Raw genomic sequence first — 23,697 nt, forward strand, 5'->3', positions numbered from 1 at the left:
GATTACCTGAAATTATAATATTAGAAGTGTTAAAATGTTTAGTTTATTATATAATATAAGTTTATATTTCCCCTTTTGAATACAATATTTGTTAGTTATATTAAATCTTCCACCAATTGATAAGTTATGTGAATAATATAATAAATTGTTACACATATATGTCAACATAATTTCATTTACTTAGGATATTCGAGTATATAGCTTGGATCTCTTGTTTTCTCTATTAATTTAAGTAATTCCTTACATTCTCCGTTACAATGGTCATTCATAAAGAGTTCAATATTTCTGGTTATCTTATTTAATTTTTTGAAATCATAACGTTCGTTTAATCTTTTGTTTGCTTTTAATATGTGCCAGTTAAAGCATACCGGTTCCATCTTATTTTCCTTAAGTTTATAAATATGTACTTCGGTGCTTAATATTTTTTTTTAATTCTTCGATAAATCTAAAATAATATAACTGTGTTAAGAGGCCGTCCTGGTAAAAGTGAAAAACATACAACGCTCAAGAGATGGCGTTGTGCGCCGTATCGCCGCCGTCGCGGCAGTCTGTAACCACGCCCATAGTCTACGCGACGCGGTCCGCGCGTAGTGACGCGGGAGAGGTACATTATTATTACACAGACCGTCGTTCAGGTTGTTTGGAGTCGTAGCATAAATTGTCACCCGTGCATTTCTTATATGTATACTGGCACGTGAAACGTGGCTGCTAAATCACGAGCCGCGCCCTATTTATTAATTAAAGCTCCTGTTTACTTAGAAATTTTAACCAATAAATTAAGCATACAAATTATTATACACCATAACTCGATTTATATTTCTAACCCAATTACTTTTTTAAAATACATGTAAAATATTAATTTGTCATTACGATTAAATAGATTTTTTAGTAAAAGTGTTGCGTATTTTACGTTGTAACTTATAAGTGACATGAAGCAATTTTTGTACGATAATTTAATCTCCTAAATAAATATTAGCATTTAGCAACATTTTAAATAGTTTTGATTAGTAAATATTGATGTTATTTACTTATTTTAATTTTAAACATAATACCTACATAAAATATAAAGTTGATTGTTGCACATAATATTTAGTAAATAAATACCTTTAATTATAACTATAATTATTTATATTATTGCAATTTGCAGTACATATGTAAAAAAATAATCTGTATAAACTAAACATGTTCATTGTTCATATAATGTATATAAATTAAAATTAAATTATGTATGTATCTTCAAATGTACAGAACACATGTACTGATATATAACAAATAATTTAAACACAACATTTGGATTAATGACAATTTATTATAATTGACCACTTAAATTAATGCTAGTGTTCATAGATAATGGATAACTGACGAACTATAATATTATAATTCACCTATGCTTTTATTTTATGAAATGTCATAATATTTACATGATATTATCTATGTAAAAAGGGCATAGTTATATATATATATATATATAATAATAAAATAAAATATAATACAAAATTGCATAATACAAATTATGCAATTAACATTTTACGTATTTATTTTACGTTGTAATAAAAAAAAACATCCGTAACAATATTTACACTCATAAAAATTAATTTGTATACAAAATAAATAATTTAATATATTATTAAATACATATGATACAAATATTTTCATAACTTATTTTTTAAATAAAAATGGGTACAAATATTTTTTAATTTTTTAATTTTAGTGGTTTTAAACCATTTCAAACGGAATATTTGGGTAAATATTGGTTTTATTAGTATAACGCTGAACATTTTTTCTTTCCAAAGAGTCTTCATCAAACTCTTGGTTTTTCATGAAGTTATGCTTACTGAGACCGGAGTATTAAATTATGGGTAATGCTAGAAAATAATCCTGCCAGAAGTTTTGTACTCCACCCAAAGGTTTGATATAAAAAAGTAATATTAATACCTGTGTCAACAATTGTTAATATTAATTTTACAACAAAGAATATTCCCATTAGCCCAGACACAAAAGTTCCAACTGTCGTAAACCAACCCCACAATTTAAATAACTTATCTTCTACCATTTTCCCGATCGTGTTTTCGTCTATCAAATATTTGAATTGCAGACCTTGGTTAGTCGTATCATATCCCATAGATTGTCTGATTATATTATTCGTAGCAGCTTTCACTTCTTGCGGGAACAATATATGCTGTTGAAAAGCTTTCATTGTGTCCTGTGTATATATACCGGCATTCATTAGGAAATCCGGATTTTTGTACGACCATGTCCAGGACGTAGCTGGCTTAAGCTTTTGTGGTTTCTTAATTTCCTGTATATTTGGTAGAATGGCAAACCAATCACCGCCCAATTCGAATGCAGGTGGTAGAAGTACATTGCAGTCTACCTGTGTTCCAAATTGTTGTAAAATATGTGTTTTGGGAGCCATAAATAATGTTTTGTTATTGTATAACACCGGCAGTTCATTAAAACAATTATTTTTTTGTGATATTTCTACGTTAACTTTTTTGCATTTTATCAAGTAAATAATTTCACTGACTTTTATTGCCGTAAACCCTGGTCCACCGCCCATTAAATACGCAAACTCCGAAAGACTAGAAGACGCTAATGTGAGTCGTTGCTCTAGTAATTTTCTTTCTAGCTCACATTGTTTTAGTATTATATCGTTATACAACGATGTAATTGTTGATTTAAAGAAATTTTCGACATAAACAAATTTTGTATTTATGTAGGCTAACAAATCAGTATTTTGAGTAGTTATAGTTGTTCGTGTAAAATAATTTAAAAATGTAGGTTCTGTTAAAATTAATAACTGCATATGTTCAGTCTGAATAACTGGAATTCCTGTGCAGGCAAACGTTTTTTTGACTTTTTTTAAAGCAAAGACTATTTTGTCAGTCTCCACGATATAAGTGTATGTCTTTGAAATTTCATCAATAGTATTTGACGTAACTAATGACGCTGGTCCATCATATAGGACACTGAAATCGTGTTCTTCGCAGTTCATGTTATTGTTTGACCAGATGGTTTCACCTTTAAAAGCATCAATGCCGTAATTATCTGATAATTTAAGTTTTGTACCTGTTGGAAGTATAAGAATGTTATCTTTGGTGTTCGCTGTTGCCATACCTTCAGATAACAATATTTTAAATTTTGCTTGGACAACGACGTTTTCCCATTCCCCTTTATTTGATTTAAAATTTTCGCCTTTACAATTGCCATACTTATCTAGTGACCCTACCATTGTATTTGAAACATATGTTGTTTCGTTGATTTTTAAGTCTGTAACTACACTTCTTAGTGGAAAAGTATAGGATTGTTTCTGATGAACCTCTGAACATCGAGCACTTCCTAGTTCGATAATGTCAGAAAAGTATCCGCCCTCCACCACTTGCGCATCTTCAAACGCCGAGCATCTCGTTATAAAATAATCCACAGATATTAAACACGATTTAAAAATAACTGGATATGTTTCAATTTTTTGTAATAATTGTATTCGTTGTATCTGTTGCGTTTCTGTTGGTATTGGAATATCACATTTTTCTACTTCCAGGCTGTCAAATGAAGTGATATTTAGATTCGACCCTCCACAATCGTACGCAATAAATCCGAGAGTGAAATTTATGATGTTTGCAATGACTACAAATAGTACTTGGTTAAAATACATATTGACTGATTACCTAAATAATAATAACAGAATATGATTATTATACACAATTTTAAGTAATAAATATTCAAAGTATAAAAAAAATGTTATAACCAGGGCTGTGAATTTATTTTATTGAAAAACATAACAAATATTAATTTCAAATTTCATAAAATTCAGAATGAGCTTCACGAGCGTCTGAAGTTAGAATTTTTATCAAAATTCTAATTATTATATATTATCGAGAATAATCGAGTTAAAACAAATAAAAATATTTTGAAAATTTTATCATGTATAGAAAATGCTATTACAATGTACTCTCGGTAACTTAAAGCTCACGGGAAAAAAAAATAATTTGACTTACTACAAATTTCGAGTTATGAAAATTGTAATGTGTTTTTTGTTATTTGAAGGGGAATTACAAATTCTAATTAAAAAAAAGCGGGTAAGTAAGTGGATGTCGCTCTGCTGTACAGTATGTTACAAATGGGTTACTGTAATGGATGGTATTAAATTTGAATTCAATAATATAATATCATTGTATACCAAAAACGATTCTGATCGGAGACAAGTTGACAGTCTAGGATATTTTATACAATATTAATTGTATTGTTATTATTTTTAAAAAAAATAGGTACCTATAAAATAAATTCCAAATTAATCAAATTAGATTAATAATTAATCATAATTATTATGTTACGTGGAACCTTGTTTCAAATTTTCAACGCTTAGCTATAAAAGTTAAATACTTCATAAATTTTTAACAACTAAAGAATTTGTAAATTTTCAATTAAATAAATTTTGTCAAAATTTGAACTTTAAATGGTTATAAAAAAAAACATGCCTGTTATAACATAAAAATAAGAATATCGGTACAACAGAAATTGAGTGAATATCTAATATTGTAATTCAAATGCTCATAAAAATTTAATTTGACTTTCCAGTAGACATTTTTTATTTGATAAAAGTACAAAGACAAACTCATGAAGAATCTTGTTTAGAATTTTCAAACCTTAGATTTAAAAAGAAAATATTTCATGAATTTCTAACTCAAAATAAATTGCAAATTTACGTGATTTTTACGTATTTTGTCAAAATTCGAACTTTCAATGCTTATTAAAAAAAAAATTGTGACTATGTATTTTTAATATTTTTTAACTACTGTTGTGACAATATATTAGAAGCCATGTATTAAATTTTGATGCTTTTTTACCAACGAATAAAAATGTATTGTCATTTATAGAAAAAAAAACTAAAAAGATTGAAAATTTTAAATGTCTATAAATAACTTTAAAAGTTTTGAAAATTGTATCATTTATAAAAGATGCTACTATAAACATTTTGTGAAAATTTCATGTTTTTACGATAATTTGTTTTAGAGTTACAATATCTAAAATCGATTTTTAAAAAATTGATTTTGCGTAAAAATTCCCGTTTTTCCTTAATTTTTTTTTTGGTTTTTCCTGGTGCTTTTGAATTTCAAAAAATCCCCAATGCATCAAATAGATTCACTTTCCAACCAGAAAAGCTACTGAGTTTGAAAATAGAAGCATTATTTCGACAACTTATCGTGTACACACACACAAAAAAAAAAACACAACATTGTAAAATCAATACATTTATCGCTCCGATCAGAATCTAAAATGTGCACTACAGAAAATCAGAAAAAATAGCCACTGCATTATAATACAAGTATAAAATATCTTACCTTATTTTTAGTGTTTCTGTTTGTTTTTATTATAAAACGACGTGGATTCAATGTTGAGCTCAAATTTTGAAAGAACACTAACGACACTAAGAACTGCTGCAGTGATATTTATATATCATCATGTATAATTAAATATTTATTGAAATGATAATTTATAGTATCAAACGATATTTAACACTAATACGTTACATCATTTTATATTATAATATTATTGAAAATGATTCAATGTAGTCTAACGACGTCGTATTAATATTTTTTATGATAATTGCTTGAATCACTGAAATTATGAATTTAATTTGGGCATATTACCTGATTGCTGTAATAACCTAATGTTTTACAGATAACTAAACTTATGGGTTCATAATGTTCATTTTTAAAAAAATAATCTGTACAAACTAAACATATTCGTATAATCATTGTAAATAAAAATTAAATGCTGTTCGTTGGCAATCGCATCATAAATAAATGTCAATAATATAATATGTCATGTTTCCAGCATGATGAAAGAACAGAGTACACATTTAATTTATGTATAATAATTAGTTGCTGTTATCGCAAGTCTAAATTATTAAATGATTAGTATGTCATGTAAAGAATGATGTTTGTCGTTTTATTACAAACATTTCTTTAGTTTGGTATTAATCTTAGCATGTGCTTGTAACCGAAAAGTATAAGCCACTGCATGCGTTATAATATTATTATTTCGTCGTATTTTAAACTTAATTTTTTTCACTAAACTTTTGTTTTATTACGTACTCGTATTTTTTTAACGTAAAATGGATCCATCAGAAAATAAAAAAATTTATAAATCAAGGAAGCCATCAAATAAAAAAAATCTGAGTTCACGAATGAGGTGCCTATTTGGAATACGCAACCAAAACAAGTATTTGAATAAAACATAAATAATTTTATTAAAAGTGAAATAATCATATAATTTAACACAATTTATTTTTATTTTTAAGGCACAATCCCGAAGTAATTGAACCTGTTGGAGAACCCTTTTTCTTAGGTGCTGATAATCGACCACCATGTTCATCAAGGGAAACAATCAGGTATAGTTTAAAATGTATGTAATTTTTAAACTTATTTCTTACAGACTAACAATATAAACTAATTATGAGAAACCTTGTTTTAAATTTTCATTTCTTATAGCTAATTGAGTATTTTATAAGTTTAATATAGGAAATTAATCTGTCAAAATTTGAACTCCAGAAACTCATAAAATATTATTAAGAATTTACGCTCAACTTTTTTTTTTAATTACACATCTCCAATAATTTAAAAACAAAATAATACGAATTAAATTTTCTTATACCTATGAGTAGCTTCAAAAGTGTCAAGATAATATGAAAATGTCATAGTGTATAGAAAATGCTAATAGATTAATAAATATACCATGGATTTACCATGGTGTAAAAAGTCCAATTTTTATTAAATTTTTTTCTGTTTTTCACGAAACTTTTGAAAACTATCAAGAATTTTCGTATTTGAAAATCAAAGCATTATTACGATTATTTATTATGTGGATAGACACAATAAATTTTATTAAAAAAAAACACACTTCGTTATAAATCAATACATTTATCGCTCCAAATGTTTTAATTATAATATTTAATTTCAGTTATCATTCTGTCGTCTCAGTGAAAACGGTAAAATGGAATTAAAAGTGGATCATAGTTACTATTATCAAGTTCAGGGACAAATGCGAATTTCAAAACGAAATTTTTGTTATTTCGTCGTTTATTCGGCAAGTTGGATAGAAATACAAATAATTACTTTCGATGATGCTTTCTGGCAAGACAAAATGATTGAAAAGTTAAAAATGTAATTGAACTTTAATTTTTAAATTATAGTAATTTAATTTTATGTAATTATATAATCATATGCAATTATATTTTCAGATTTTATACAGAATGCTTACTTCCAGAAATAGTCAATCCCCAGTACGGAAAGAGGCTGTTGATAGACGACATTTTAGATCCTCAGCATATTTTGGAAAATATAAAAGCAAAACAGCAAAAACAGCATAAGCAAAATTACATCAATGAAAAAAAAAATTGAAACTTTTTCTAAATGTCGACTACAATAATTAGTATACAATGATATACCATCATACTTTATATAATATGTAATTGTGACAAATTCCGACTATCAAATTATGATAATAGTCTGAAAAACTACTCTAATAACTGTAATTATGTGATAATGTAATTTGTTTTATCATATTTTGAATTACGTTCAATCCGTTTATATATTAATTTACTATCAATAAATAAATAAATAAAATATAATCATCTGTTATATTATATGTACTGTTTACTAATTATAAATAATTACAGTATTTGACTGCTTTATAAAAATAATTCATATGATTAGGGTCTAGGGATTAAAATGACGAATTGCTATAATTTATATAAGTTATCGAATTACGTCGTACATTATTAATTACTCTGGTAATTTTATTCAACAGCTTTTTATTTAATTGCATGTATGTAAGGTTTTTTTGTTATACAGATTTAAATTTCATATTTGTTTGGTCAACGTTAAAAAAAATAAGTTTATCTTCAAATTGTCTACAAAATGAAAAAAATAATTATTTAAATCGTAATTTTTTTAAACGATTTATAACAATTTTATGACGAAAGATTTTTAATTAGTGTAAAATACGGTGAGCAGAATACTATTATACGAAATATAAACTTCGATATGGGTATAATGAAAATAATAAAACAAAAATTCTGTAATCAACATTATTGTGTTCGAACCGACTATTTATAAACGACGAGTCGGTCGCGATATGAAAACTAGTTGACCTATGGTGCGGTATGGATACAGCCGCTCGGGGGCGGTGGTATGAACACTATTCCTGAACGCTGCCGCTATAGTCAGCAGAGCGCACCACATGCCGGCCGTAAATTTATAATTTTTCCGCCGAAAACATGCTTTCGTACTTCAAGTTTTTCTCAGCTTTGGGTAGTCGTAGAAACATAATTTTTGCACCAATATAAACGTGAGAAGTTCTTATAGATTTTGTCGTTCCAGATTTTTGATATCTTTTTTTGTGAATTTTAAAAGATTTTTTAAAAATTTAAAAATTTTGTTAAATTTCAAATGCAAATATAATCGGTTTAAATTAAAAATTCGAAAATCTGGAACGACAAAATCTAGAAGAACTTCTCACGTTTATTTTGGTGCAAAAATTATGTTTCTACGACTAATGAAAGCTGAGGAAAACTTGAAGTACGAAAGCATGTTTTTACGGCCGAATTTTGCTACCAGGACGGCCTCTTAAGTCTACGTAATTACCTTCACCATGAAATTATCCTAAAAATCTCTATATATATTTATTTTTTTCTATATTTTCTACCTAGTCTATACAAATATATCGGCCTTATTTTCGTGACTACATAGTCAAAACGCATTTGGTTAAAATTACATCAGCAATTGGATCGTGACAATGCGTGATATGATGATTCGTATTGCACACCAATTCATGTGCTTCTAATAAGTTTAACATCCTGCCGTTTTTATTAAGTTTTCCTATGTAACCTGAATATAAGGTTTCTCTTGTTTCTATGTTAGTTAGTTTTAAATTAAATTCATTATTATTCCTATCACTGTACGCCGTTATATTTAAAAACGCTAAAATACCCCTTAACCTTAATCTTTTTACAATTGTTAGATCTGTCGTTCCGTTCCAAAAAACTATTATTGGCTCCCTGTTATCGATGTGCAAATATTTCTGTAGGTATACCGTTGACAAAGTCGACTCCCCCTGATGGGTTATACTTTTGTATAATTGGTCCAACAATGGTGTGGTCAAGTTTGGTTTACTCCAGAATACCCTTTTGATTGTTTGCACAACTTTTCCCAAGTCACGGCGCCGGAACCTCCTTAACTTATCGTCTTGTGTAAGTACAAGAGGATTCCCCTCCAGTTTCATCGGTTTATATTTTTCTAAACTGTTGGAGATGGCGCCGGATACCAATAATATTTCGGTCCTATTGATCATAGTGAATTCGAAATCCATTATGAAAAAACGGATTTGAGAGCTAGAATATATATATAAAATATTAAATTTATGCATATTATTATTACTATAGTTACATATTACTACTATATTTAATTTTCCTGTGTTGTTGTTATTATGTTTTACTCTTCGAATATATGGTCCGTGGATAATATACGTCGTGAGATTAGTTGCTCTAAAAGCATTCCGACTTCTACACAGATTGAACTATCCGCCCTAGGGTTAACAATTACTGCGTGTATAAATGCAGTTACCGGTACCATAGCTTGATTTAAAATACGTTGTGTAAACGGCATAGTCATTCTCCTATTAGCCTCTATGACATGTCGTTTAAAACATCCTATACAAATCATATCCCCCCGGACGAACTGATTGTGCTGCCCGTTTAATAATTCGTTTTTCAGCTCTCTGAAAAATTCTATTGCTTGTAGTGTCAATGGTAGTTCTGCCGACAATGGTATGTTTTCGTTCATGTTTGTCTCTGTTAAAATCTTTATATATTAAACTTTTACGTGTATTTATATTTCGTTTCTTCTTATACTCTGAAATAGTTAAAATTTCATTATTTATTACGATAGTTACGTTAATATTACTACTATTCTAATTTCTGTTAATATTACTTATGAAATATTATTTTTACGTATTATTTTTTTCTATTTGTACGTATTTATAATTTATGTTATTATTTATTTAATATTATTATTATTTATTTATTTGATTTATTCTTATTTATTTATTTATTTATTATTATTATTTTTTTTTTTTTTATTTATTTTTTTTTTTACAAGGATTTATTTATAAAAAGAAATCGGTGGTAATGATACGTCTATTAATTAATTGATCTAATACTGCACCTATAGTTAAACAAATTGATCTATTCGGACGTGTAAGGTTACAAAATGGATGAAGATAAGTGGTCAAAGGAATCATCACTAAATCTAATTCTTCTTCTGATAATGGTACGGGCATTCTATTGTTTGCTTCTAGTACATGGTGTTCAAAACAGCTTACGTATACTATGTTTCTTTGTATTAATTGAATATGCGCACTAGTTAATAATACTTCCTTTAATTCTTTAATAAAATCGATTGCATGTAATGTAAATGAATAATCTAAAGATATTTGTGCATTTTCGCCCATGTTTATAATTTTAATTTAATGGTTAACGTATATTTTATTTTGACGTTCTCTTGTTTATTTTCTGAAACATAATTATATTATTTGATTGCATTACTATTATAATTATTATTAATATTAACTAATTAACTTATTATTTATTATTATATATATTTTTTTTTATTTATTTATTTTTTCTATAAAAATTTTATCTTGGTGACGGTGGTGGAGTGAATGGTGTCTTTTCAAACCCCCTTATGTAGTCACTTCTGTTTGATGGTCTATATTTAACTATCCTTCTGGGTATATCTATTACTTGTTCATCACTAATATATTTGCATTTAATTAATATATATATTGCTATTATGAGTACGAGAGATAGTGCTGCTAATACTATTGTTACATATAGTAAGTTACTGTGTATAAACTGATGCTTTTGGCTTTGTTCTCTTAAAACTTCTTGGTCTATCATTTGTTGTACTTCATCCAAGGACTTGGATACGCCGTGTAGATCCGTTAATTGTATATTTGGATTGTCTCCCCATTCTTTATTTACTTCGAATCTATGTATGTGTTCAGGTATCTTCTCTAAAATGCTTTTTATGTTAGTTGTAGGTATGAAATCCTTATAATTCGTGTTGGTAATTTCTTCTGTGGCGGTTAGTACTGCATCTTGTGTAAATACTTGACAATTATTGTTCACGATAGTTATTTCTCCAATTTTATTAGTATCTAGCGTAAATGGCTCGACCATATCTGTACAACTTACGGTCAGTGCTTCACTTCCCACATGTAACCAGGTGTTTTTGTTTCGTAATTTATGGTATATGTTTCTTTGTAGATTCAATTTTTCGATTGCACAGTTCCGTTGATTAGAAGTAGTATCAGGTCCTTTGAATAGTTGTAATTCGCATGGTTGACGTTCGCTGTTTTCTTGAATTGGCTGTGGTGTTCTACATATTCTATATATTGTAGTCTCTGTACAGTCGTCCAATTGTTTGTCTGTATATGTAGTAAATCGTTTTCTATCTTTAGTTATCGCAATATTGTTATAAGTAACTGTTGGAAGATACCACACTTCAGTATTATTTTGAACATGGATTATTGGTATAGGTATTAAATGGTATAATGTAAGTTCAATGTCAATAACTAACGGTATTTTTGTAATGAATACTAAATTATCGTTTTCATAGTAAATACTCATTTTAGTAATTTTTTGAAATTCATTTAATTCCGAAGCTTTTGTTCCCATAGGAATGCTATATTGTTTCTTAATTGTTAGTTCTATTGCTTTTAAAGTTGATGCTAATTCTTGCGGTGTCATAAGACTTGGGTGTATTATTCCTTCTCTAGCGGCTGTTACTATTTGTCCTAACGTTTGAGTTTCGTAGGCGTATTGATTTGTGATTATTGTGTATAAATTATGTACTTCTCCTGCCATTAATAAGTCTAAAACATCGTCAGTTCTAGTTTGTATTTGTAACATTCTTACGTATAATTGTTGTTCCTTAGTAGAAATGTTTCTATATAATTGTTCGGTTTGTTCTAACGTATTTCCTATATTTTTTACTATTGTTTTTACTACTGTTGTTTGAGCCTTCATTATGTGTAGTATATTAGCCCCCGATTCTTCTGTTTGCTTTATAGCTTCCCGTGTCTTCTTAGTGCATTTATCATCGCATACGCCAAATAACGTGTACATAGCGTTACCTATTATGTTTACTAACCCCCTTCTTTTCCGTTGCTTATTATCGAATTGTTCCATACCACTTCCTAATGACAAATACATACGTTCTTTTTGTTTACTTATTTCGCTGTATAAATCCGTTATTACTATCTGGTATTTCCCGCATAAATCGATATGTTTTTGATCGGTACATATTTTTGTGATATTTTTCATTTTTTCCCCCAATAAATTATATTTTGTATTGTACTCCTTTAGCGAAAAATATGTTACAAGTTTATATTCAGCCCCTATAATCCTAGTAGGTCCTAAATTTTCGTAATGTAATCCCTTGCCATTTCCATAAGGCGTATATTTAAAGTGTTCTGATGTATTTATTTCGTCAGATTTGACTAGACAACCAATCATCATCACCAATCTAAAAGTATAAAATTATATTTATATTAAACTAACTACCTTATTTTATTATCTTATGTGTATATATTTTTCTTAAAACCACCTATCATAATCTAGTATATCCCTTGGATCGTATAAAAGTTTCATATAATTTGTTAGTCGTTTACATAATGTATCTACTGACGTTACTGAATTTGGTGACAAATCATACATAATATTAGTAATAATTTCTATTATTTTAGTTATTTCGAGAGTTGTGAAAGGTTCTTCAACGTTATTATTTGCAGTATTGATATGACCTATAAAACACCTCGGTGTGTTCTCCGGCCCTATAGTATATGTTTCGTGTAATTCTTGTTGGAGTGCGATTTCTAGTTCCAAAATGAATTCCCTTTGTCTGTCCCTAAAATTAAAATTTATCTATAATTTATATTTTTTTTTTTTTGCTTAAGGAATTTAAAAGAAATGTTTATTCCTACATTGCTTGTATTACGCTTCTTATTTAGTTTTTTTTTTTTTAATCAAATTAATAATTTACACGTTAATTAAGTATAATTAACTATATATATAATATATATTTTAATCGGATTGTGCATCACTATAATATTTTTTAACATTGTTTCTATGAACAGTGATGCTACGCCGCCCACGCTGTATAACTACATTTTCATTTCCTACTATTGCTATGACTTCGTATGGCCCTAACCATAATGGATCGAGTTTAGTTCTATGATTATTATCTTTTAAGAGTACTAAATCCTTAACATGTATTTCTTGTGGATTTTCTTTCCTATCGTATCTTTCTTTACTTTTTATTTTGTTTTTAACTAATTGTTCTCTAGCTATCTTATGTGAAACTTGCATGTTTTCTTTTAAATCAAATAAGTAATCGTCGTAATTGTATCGTGGTTCTGGCTCGGTTTTTAATTTAATTGGTACCTCCAATGTGCGTCCATAAACTAGTGCGTATGGCTGGAAGTTAGTAGATGAATGTACTGTCGAATTATATACAAAAAATGCAAAAGGTAATAAATGATCCCAATTATTTAAATTCTTGTCTACATAATGTCGTAAGTACTCAGCTAAGGTCCTATGAGCACGTTCAACAGGATTGCCCTGTGGCCTAAAAGGACTAGTGTTAACTTTTTCTATCTTTAATAACTTGCAAACTTCAGCAAACGTTTTACTAAGGAAATTGGTGCCCTGATCAGTTAATATCGTTCCTGGTATGCCATGTACACAAACGAAGTGTATAACAAAGGCTTCCGCGACCGTGTTCGCTTTTTGGTCAGGAATTGGAACTCCCAAAGTGTAACGCGTTAGATCATCTTCCATAGTTAAAATATAAATATTATTAGATAATGTTGTCGGCAAAGGCCCTACTATATCCATAAATATCTTTTCAAATGGTTTTGAACTTGTAGACGTAATAGCCATTGGTTGTTTGATATGCCGATTTGATACCTTATTCACCTGACACGATGTACAATTCTTTATATATTTCTTAACGTCCCCCTTCATATTTCTCCATATAAACTGTTTTTGAATACGTTTAATAGTTTTGTAAACGCCTATATGACCCCCGAGTTTTGAATCATGAAACTGTTTTAAAATAATCGCTTTTTCTTCCTTAGTATATTCTATACCTGCACATATAATGATTTCTATACCTGTTTTACGAAATATGTATCGTATCATTGACCTTATTTTTTCCCATTCTAAGTCGTCATGTTCGCCTAATTTGGACATAGCTAGTTTTTTTAATTTGTTTTCTTCACAAAGTAGTTTCAAATTTACTAATGATGTATACATGTTTTCGTAAGTTGTTTTCTGCCGATCTCTATTTTTTGTTACTAGGAATATTATGAATCTATTTTCCTGTTTGTAATAAGGCGTGTCCCCTATTACTTTACTGAGCGGTAACAATGCACCGTTTCCAAATTGTTTTTTTAATTGGTAATTTGTTCCTGTTCTAAAGTTATATTGCCTTGCAATTTCTGACACTATATTATATTCTTTTGGTGATTCTATTAGTGTACCTATAGTTTCTTTAACGTTATTATTCGTAACGAGTTGTGTTTCTATTTTTTCGAGAAATTGTTCATATGTTTCATTTTTTATTTCCTGAATTGAATACATTCGCGTAAGTGCGTCTACATTAGAATTAAGTACTCCGGCTTTGTAGCGTATTTCATATTCGTACTCTTCTAACTGTATTCTCCATCGAGCTAGTTTTGATAGTGGATTTTTTAAATTAAAGAGCCATGTTAGTGGACGATGATCACTAAGTATTATAAACTTCCTACCATATAGGTATGGTCTAAATTGCTTAACTCCAAAAATTATTGCAAGACATTCTAATTAGGTTGTTGAATAGTTGCTCTCACTTTTATTTAATGTGCGTGATGCATAACAAACTGGCAAATCTTTACCTATTTCACCTTGAGATAATATGGCTCCGAGCGCCTTGTTGCTCGCGTCCGTAGTTAATAAGAAGGTTTTTGTAAAATCAGGATATTTAAGAACTGGTTCGGAGCATAACGCTGTTTTCAAGTTATCGAATGATTTTTGACACTCGTTACTCCATACGAATTTAGTGTCCTTTTTTAAAAGATTAGTTAATGGTTTTGCTATTGCGCTATATGAATTTATGAACTTCCTGTAATAACCGCTTAATCCTAAAAACGACTTTATGTTTTTTACTGTTGTTGGTTCTGGGAATTCTACTACTGCTTTTAATTTACGCTCATCTGGTATTATCCCGTCCTTCGTAATGACATGTCCTAAGTATATACATTCTCTTTTTAAGAAATTACACTTGTCTGGTTGTAATTTCAAATTGTTAATTTTTAGTCGCTCGAAAACGTCTATTAGCTTTTCGTTATGATCATACAAATTTTTCCCGTATACAATTATGTCGTCTAAATATACTAAGCATTTAATTCCTATTAAACCTGCTAAGGCTGAATTCATAATTCTTTGGAAAGTTCCGGGACTCGTCTTCATTCCCTGAATCATTCGTTTAAAATGCCAGTGACCTTGGTTAGTCGAAAAGGCCGTTAGCTCCCGTGAGCCTTTGTCCATCATCACTTGATAAAACCCCGAAGACAAGTCGAGACTACTGAATAACTGGCTGTTTCCTAGCTGATCTAGTATTTCTGTAATATTTGGCAAAGGGTGAAATTCATTTATGGTCACCTCATTAAGTGCCCTAAAATCTACCACTAATCTGAATTTTTGTTTGCCTGAATTATCCATTTTCTTTTGTACTAACAGCAAGGGGGAATTCCAGGGACTCCTAGAATTCTCAATAATTCCATTTTCTTCCATTTTTTTAATTTGCGAGTTTATTTCGTCTTGTTGTGCGTGAGGTAATCTATAAGGTCTACGATATATGGGTGGTTGGTCCTGCTTTAATTTAATAGAGTGTGTACCCGCGGTTGTAAAAGTTAAAATATCCCCTTCCATATGAAATATGTCATTGTATCGTTCACATATCTCATAAATAGATTGTTTTTCAGTTTCGTCCATGTGTTCAGTTATTATCATTTGTTTTAATTTTGCTATACGTTCGTTGTGATTGTTTTTTGTTTCTACTGAATATATTTCGTACTCAGTATCGTAAAGTATTTTGTTTAAATCAGTTTTGGTTAAAGTCTTTATTTCTTCTGATATGTTCAACATGCTAACTATTGCCCTACCGTTGCTAACGATGGACACTGTATTACTACAAAACACATCCTTTACTAATTGTTGTTTGTGTATTAAAATATTCTTGTTTTCAACTAATGGGTCGGCTATCAAAATTCCTATAATAGTTTCGGTTCGTGGTTTTAATTTGATAGGACTGGTTTCCTCTACGATTTCATTAGTCATTTTTGGTGAATGGGAGGTCGTTTGGATAATCAACTTGTTTTTTGCTACATCTACTATTACATTATTAGCTGAGAGTAACTCGTTTCCTAGAATACCGTCCTTGGGAATTGGAAATCGTGTTCCTACTATATGAAATTCTGTACTGATATTTTTTTCGTTTAATTCTATTGGTATTATTAATTTCCCTATGGTTTGAATGAGGTCCTCGTTTATCCCACGTAAATTTATTCTTTGAGTTTCGTCTACTTCCAAATCTTCGCGCAAGCAATTTATTTTGAGTATGTTTACCTGACTACCTGTATCTATCATTAAATGTAATTTTTTTGTTTTAGCAGCGGACGAGGTAAATGTTATATGGTTATTTTCTATAGTTGTAACGATGTGGTAGCATCGTGCATTGGTTGTTCTGCGATAATCTGGTTTATCGAACGAGTACCGCACCCTTCGTTCGATACGTTGGCGTTTCCCGAGTTATTGTCGTGTCTACTTTCATCGTTTCGTTTTTTGTAACATGCATTAATATTATGCCCGTTTCGATTGCAATATGTACATGTTGCTACTTGTATATTATAGTTCGTTGGTGGTTGCGTAAAATTGTTTCTATTAGGTGGACGGTTGTTGCTACTGTTATTTGAATAGTTAGTTCTTGGATTGTTTCTACACTGTGATGCATAATGATTTCCATTACAATTATAGCATTTTATTACTGGCCTGTTAGTATTATTTGGTTGCGAAAAGTTATCTGTTCGTTGGTAATTATTTGTTCGCGTAAAATTATTCGGTTTCGTAAAGTTATTTGATCGAAAATTTCCGTTGTTTCTGTTATTGTAATTTGTATTAGTCGTTCTCTGATAGTTATTATTATTGTTACGTGAAAAACTACCTCTGTTGTTTGAATTTTCATTTCTACGCCTATAATTATCCCTTTCCGTATTATATTCGACCTCTTCAGCTTTTGATAACTGTTTAGCCATTTCAAGGGTTTTCGGATTACGTGATTTCACTATTGTTCTAATCGGTTCTACTAATCCTTTAATAAAGTTTGCTAACGTTTGTTCTTTAAGTGTTTCATGTATAATTTTTGCTTCTGTATCTATTTTACCTAGTGTACTGGCGGTACATAGTTGGTAATATAACTTTTCTACTCTATGGCAGTAATCATTTACATCTTCGTTATTGGGCATCCTAATAGAATTTAATTGTATTTGTAAGGTTGAAGCCGTAGCGGTGACCTCGAATGCGTCTGTTAAATAACTTTTTATATATGTCCACTTCGACACGTTTTTATATTTAATCATTTCTAATGCTCTACCTGTTAACCTTGTAGTAATATATTTGACTAACGTTGGTGCATTTGCCTCTTCTACTAAGCTTACTGCCATGTCGCATGCATTTATAAATTGATAAATATCGTCTATTCCTGTACATAGTGGTATTAATTTAAAAGCGTCTTCTAATCTTATAACCACCATTTTCTTTGCGCGCTTTTTAGTTGTATAATCTAATGATTGAAATTCAAAACTCTCTGTAACTGTGCTACGCGTAGTGGGCTTAAGTGCTGGGCTTGGGTTTCTACTTGGGTTATCTTTTAACTGGGCTTCTAACTGGGTTTTCAACTGGGCTGGGCTTCTAATCGGGCTTAATAATTCAATTTGTCTATTCGTTTCGTTTAATTCGTCTTCTACACTAGTGTCATACAATGAATTAGCTACGTTCAAGGGAGATGTACCTTCTTTGTCCATAAATCACTTCACCACTTATTTAATACGTTTCTCATAATATAATAATTCAATAATTGCCCTTTAATATAATAATAATTCAATAATACCCTTTAATTCAATAATACTTCAATAATAACTCAATAATAATTCAATAATACCCTTTAATTCAATAAAACTTCAATAATAATTCAATAATACCCTTTAATTCAATAAAACTTCAATAATAATTCAATAATACTCTTTAATTCAATAAAACTTCAATAATAATTCAATAATACCCTTTAATTCAATAAAACTTCAATAATAATTCAATAATACCCTTTAATTCAATAAAACTTCAATAATAATTCAATAATACCCTTTAATTCAATAAACTTCAATAATAATTCAATAATACCCTTTAATTCAATAAAACTTCAATAATAATTCAATAATACGCCCTCAATAAATTCAAAAAAATATTACGTTTTACGCCAATATACCTATGCTCGACTACTTAACAATACTTTTGTTTTAATTATGTTGCATACGTCTATGTAACAAATTTAAAATAGTTATTCATTCACAATAAAGCGGTGTTCCTTGATGCTGATGACATGCTGATGAATTTGACGGTGCTGCAACGTGACTTATTTGTTTTGTGTATAGGTTCTTCTTCAGAGTTGTCGCCTTGGAAGAGTGATCAATTCCTCCTTGTTGACTGTAGCCTTTGACGGTTGCCTCCTTTGAATGAATATCCTACTGACTGCGCCAGTGTTATGTGCTGCCCCTTCAGGGATTCTCTATGTAGATGATTTGGAAATAATGGTAGCCAAATTAGATTTATAATACAATGTTTTATTAGAACAGATATAAAATGTCGTGGTAATAGTAGTAGTAGTCGTCGTCGTGTATATGGCTAGTGGCGTGAAGTCGCTTCTGCGTTGCTGGTCCAGGTACATCTGTCTTTACTGTGTTTCCAGCCCTCATATATATGATGTCGGTTCCTTTGATGGATCCTGCGCATGGACGGGGCGGTGTATGTAGCTGGTTGTAGCTAAGTTGTTATTCTCGCAACCGCCGCTCGTGACTTGTTGTTGGCCGCTCCGCTTGATTAGTTTGCCAAAATAGGATATAGTTTCTAACTATGAGGTTACGTCTAGGAGACCATAACAACTCAAGGAGAACTGCCTCTCCGAGTATAATAATATTTATATACTAATACATGAATTGAGTGCGTAAAGCTATTCCTTTACAATTGTATAATAAAAATAGTAACATTATAATAAAATAATTAATCTTGTTTCTATTTTTACAATAATATTGGTGATTTTTATTTAGTATTAATGTAATATTATTAATAGTATAAAGTTTAAAGAGTAAAAAAAAAATAATGTTAGAAAAGTATAATGTTATGATTATGTGCAATACTTACAGAAATAAATCATAGCACTCGAAACACAACGGTTGTCAATATAAAAATTAATAATAGTCATATAATATAATATTGTTATAATATAACAATAGTCAGCAGCTGTATGATCGCAACTCGTAAACAACCTGCTGCTGCAGCTGATGATAAAGCAGTCGTAGATCGCAACGTTATATTTTAATATCATTTAATATTATATCTGATAGTGAATTATTGTGGAATTGAAGTATTTCATACATAAAACTAAAATCCTCGTTCTGTACAAAATAATTGCTAAAATCAAAATTTTGTATATACTGGTTTGTAAAATCATTTCGCTGACAAGATAATGGTAGAATATGCTTGATTTAATTAATGAATACACTGTATCAAAAGTTGACTTATATGAAACCAACTTTTTCTGCTTTTCAACAATATACGAATTTATACATTCTTGTAATTCTTTTATTCGATGGAGATCATTATATGATAACGTGATAAATTGGTTATTAACATACAATTTGATAGTAAGCTGATTTAAATTAACTGAATAATACATGATATCTGTTATTTTTATACGTTTACAATTATTAGTATGTAGATTATTAGTTATTGAGCTATAAATTGAATCTGAAATTAGTGTATACCACTGTATTAAATCGACCATTATCATTTTTTTTGTGAAATTACATTGGAGTAATATAATAACATTAAACATATTTTTATCAACCAAAAATCCAACAGTTGCACTTTTCTTGCTAAGAGGTCGTATATCGATTACTGACTTTGAAACAACAATTGGAATCATATTGTACTGCCACGTGTTCTTTCTGATATAGTCGATTTTTTGATAATTTTTTTAAAAAAACGCATAAATGTAAAAAATATTTTAATTTTAAATAACGTGGAATAAAATAACGGATGATCCTTACAACACACATATTTGAAAACTGAGTATATTACTTGAATCCTGTATTATTATATACAAAACTTATTTGGTTGAAATTGATATAAAAACTAAAGTGACCATGAAACCAAATCAAATAACGCGTAGAGAGGGGATACTTACCTGGATCTTTGAACCTGTAACTTTATTGAATTTTAAACCTACTATATTTAATTGTGACTTGACGCGTTATCCTACTCGGCTACAGGTCCACGACATATAAAATCAATTATTAACACATTTAAGTTGATTAATACAATATTTATTTTTTAAATGATTACAATTTATTGAAGTGTAATTAATTTCTTCAAGTAAAATAACATACTATGAATAAGACTGATTACAATCACAAACATGTGTAGATTTTAAATATTCGTTTTTTACATTTTCTATAAATTCATAACCCTTACAAAGTAAAACAAATATACATTTAGGATTCCATTTTGTGTGTTCAACAAACGGAATGTCATCTTTGGTCCATTTTTGTAAGACCAGTCCACAACAAAAACATTCGACAATGTCAGCAGTTCCTGAATACTTAAATCCGGCCTCAGATAGCGAATATTTATTTTGACACAAAGTAGGTGGAAATGAATTATACGATTTTAATCTCGGTAAAAATGTAGTAAAATCTGAATGTACTGGATACGAATTATGTCTTATTACATAAACCAACGAAGGAAAATCGTTAGAAAACTTCTGTAAATTCATGGTTTTTAATAAAACTAAAAATAATTGGTTGAAAAAAAAATCGAATGAATAAGATAATTTACTAAAAAAAAATAACACAACTTGATTGTACAACGGTTCGATAATAACTGGCTAAATGTTTTCAATAATATCTTGTCTGCCAAATAAAAAATCGTTTTGATTTTTTCCCAAGAAAATTATAGGGATATTGGTTACACTGTAAGGCATACATTCCTGGTTAAACTTTTTTCATCTCCCCGTAAAAATTAACTCAGACTCCCCAACCATACATATTAGAATTTTTAGGTATACGGTGATCAAATGTACTGCAAGGGAGACTTTCCCCCTTGAACTTTTTTCATCTCCCCGTAAAAATTAACTCAGACTCCCCAAATTACTACTACTGTTGAGAGTGCTGAGAAATCCCAAGTGCCGAATCCAAAGCAACGACAATCATCGGGAGCAGGATGCAGAGTTTGTGGTAGTCATGACCACTGACAAGCTTCATGTCCAAAAAGAAAGTCGTAGTCGGGAAACGCCAAAACGACCGGCGGGACCGTCGAAAAAATCACGAGTCGTCCAAAGAGAGGTAAGCAACGGAGTTTAACGCGGGCAGTGAGTAACGTTCCGGTACAGGAACCACAAGTTACAAGAACTGACCCGAAGAAACAGACCTTCGGAGCGTTACGGACCGGAGACTCGGGAAACGGCTCGAAGAAATCGGGCCAAAAGAGTTCTGAACCGGTGAAATCCAGTAAGAACGGAATTCCTCCGGAGAAAAACTTTGGTCACCCGAAGATAACCTCTGGAGTGAGGAGTTGTTCGGTAAAAACCATCGAGCCTCCGGAAAAACACCGGAGAAATCGCCGAAATCGACCGAGAAAATCCATTGAAAACGTCGGAGAAATCTATAAGGGTCGAAAATGTTCCGGAAAAATGTGAAAATCTCACGGAAGTGAGTTATCTTTCCAATAACAATGTCGCGGACAACATTTCAGGTGATGCGGAACAAGATGAGTTAACACAGGAGTTGTTAATTTGTCCGGTCACATCCGAAGATTTTTCCAAGGAGTTTATTCCTTATCCACGGGAAAAGTGCAAGAGGAGAGACTCAGATACGGACTTAAAGTTTGAGTTGAGAGAACGCTTTTCGGATCTGCGGACCGGAGTGTTTGAGTCTCCAGCCGTTGCAACGGTGTCAACGGGGAAAACTAAAGTAACGGATGTTCCGTTACCGGCCATAGAACTAGAGTTTGCACTCGGGGCAGTAGTAGCGCTACTGGACTTCCAAGCGGCGAGGACATACGTCAAACCGTGGGTGGCAAAGAAGTTTGGCCGGAGTTTTACCGAAGAACCGGAGTTTGTCCGGATGGCGGACGGTTGGACCCGAGAAATTACGGAGTTTTCCGAATTTTGGGCCCGAATGGTGGATCTGGAGGTAAGCTTCAGGGCGGCAGTGTTAGACGATCTCATTGGAGATGTCTTTCTGGGTCATGATTTCCTCGTGGAGCAACAAGTAGCTTGGGACTACAGTGGTTGCATAATCCACCTGGGGAAAGAAAGACGTGTTTCTGTGAGTTGGAGAAATCCAGTAACTCCGGTCACCGTAGGAGTGGACTTAACAACCGCAGGTTTACCCGAAGGAGAGTACGGTATACGGGTCAAAGAAGTCCTATGCCAATATCTGGAGGTTTTCTCCAGAGAAGTAGGCAGAACTCGGGTTAGAGAGCACCAGATCGGTCTCAAGGACCCAAATCCGGTGGCTCTAACCGCTTACGGGTACTCCCGAGAGAAAAACGAGGTGATTGCCGAAATGGTGTGAGACATGGAGGAACAGAGTTTTGTTGAACCCAGCATATCTCCATGGGCGCACCGGTGGTACTCGTGAAGAAAAAGGATGGTTCACGTAGATTTTGCGTTGACCATCGCCGTCTGAACATGCAAACGGAGTCGGATGCTCACCCGATGCCGGATCTCCATGACATGGTACGAGGAATGGGTGGAGCGAAGATTTACAGCACTATGGATTTGAAATCAGGATACTAGCAGGTGGGTCTCTCACCAGAGACACGTCCACTCACGGCATTTAGGACCCAAAGAGGATTATTCCAGTTCAGAGTAATGACTTTTGGACTTAAAAACGCCCCCGCCACATTCTGTCGCTTGGTAAGCGAAGTCTTCCGTGGGTTAGTTGGTAAATTTGTGTTGGTTTATTTGGATGATATTGTGATATACTCTGAGAGTCCCGATCAACATCTAAATCACTTGCAGAGAGTCTTGGAGCGACTTCAGTCTTACGGTCTGACGTGCCAGCCAAAAAAAAAACATTCGGGGGTGACACAAATCAAATTCCTAGGTCACGTCGTGGACGGTGAAGGAATAGACCGGGAGCCGCAAAAACTGACAGTGATTCAAGAATTACCGGTTCCAAAGAAGACTAAGGACGTGTTACAGGTGTTAGGCGTTTGTGGTTGGTACAGTCAGTTCGTGCCACACTACGCCGAAA

The 23,697-nt window shown here is 31.1% G+C and overlaps 2 protein-coding genes and 1 pseudogene across 2 annotated transcripts; 1 reads left to right on the forward strand and 2 right to left on the reverse strand.

Annotated features, from left to right (window-relative positions):
- Window positions 1-953: 953 nt before the first annotated feature.
- LOC132941652 (uncharacterized) lies at window positions 954-5,395 on the reverse strand. Its single transcript, XM_061009799.1, has 4 exons — window positions 5,343-5,395; window positions 2,528-3,668; window positions 1,936-2,374; window positions 954-961 (listed from the first exon to the last, which is right to left on the reverse strand). Exons 2-4 carry the CDS (start codon window positions 3,653-3,655, stop codon window positions 954-956), a joined length of 1,575 nt encoding a protein of 524 aa, XP_060865782.1. The 5' UTR covers window positions 3,656-3,668; window positions 5,343-5,395.
- Window positions 5,396-6,136: 741 nt separating this feature from the next.
- LOC132937526 (uncharacterized) lies at window positions 6,137-7,633 on the forward strand. The gene is made up of 4 exons (XM_061004345.1): window positions 6,137-6,225; window positions 6,305-6,394; window positions 6,964-7,166; window positions 7,244-7,633. Exons 2-4 carry the CDS (start codon window positions 6,371-6,373, stop codon window positions 7,401-7,403), a joined length of 387 nt encoding a protein of 128 aa, XP_060860328.1. The 5' UTR covers window positions 6,137-6,225; window positions 6,305-6,370; the 3' UTR covers window positions 7,404-7,633.
- An 88-nt stretch (window positions 7,634-7,721) lies between these two features.
- Window positions 7,722-9,386, reverse strand: LOC132941663 (uncharacterized; annotated as a pseudogene).
- Between the last annotated feature and the right edge of the window lie 14,311 nt (window positions 9,387-23,697).

Source organism: Metopolophium dirhodum, chromosome 1 (genome assembly GCF_019925205.1).
Source record: "Metopolophium dirhodum isolate CAU chromosome 1, ASM1992520v1, whole genome shotgun sequence".
Lineage (NCBI taxonomy): Eukaryota > Metazoa > Arthropoda > Insecta > Hemiptera > Aphididae > Metopolophium > Metopolophium dirhodum.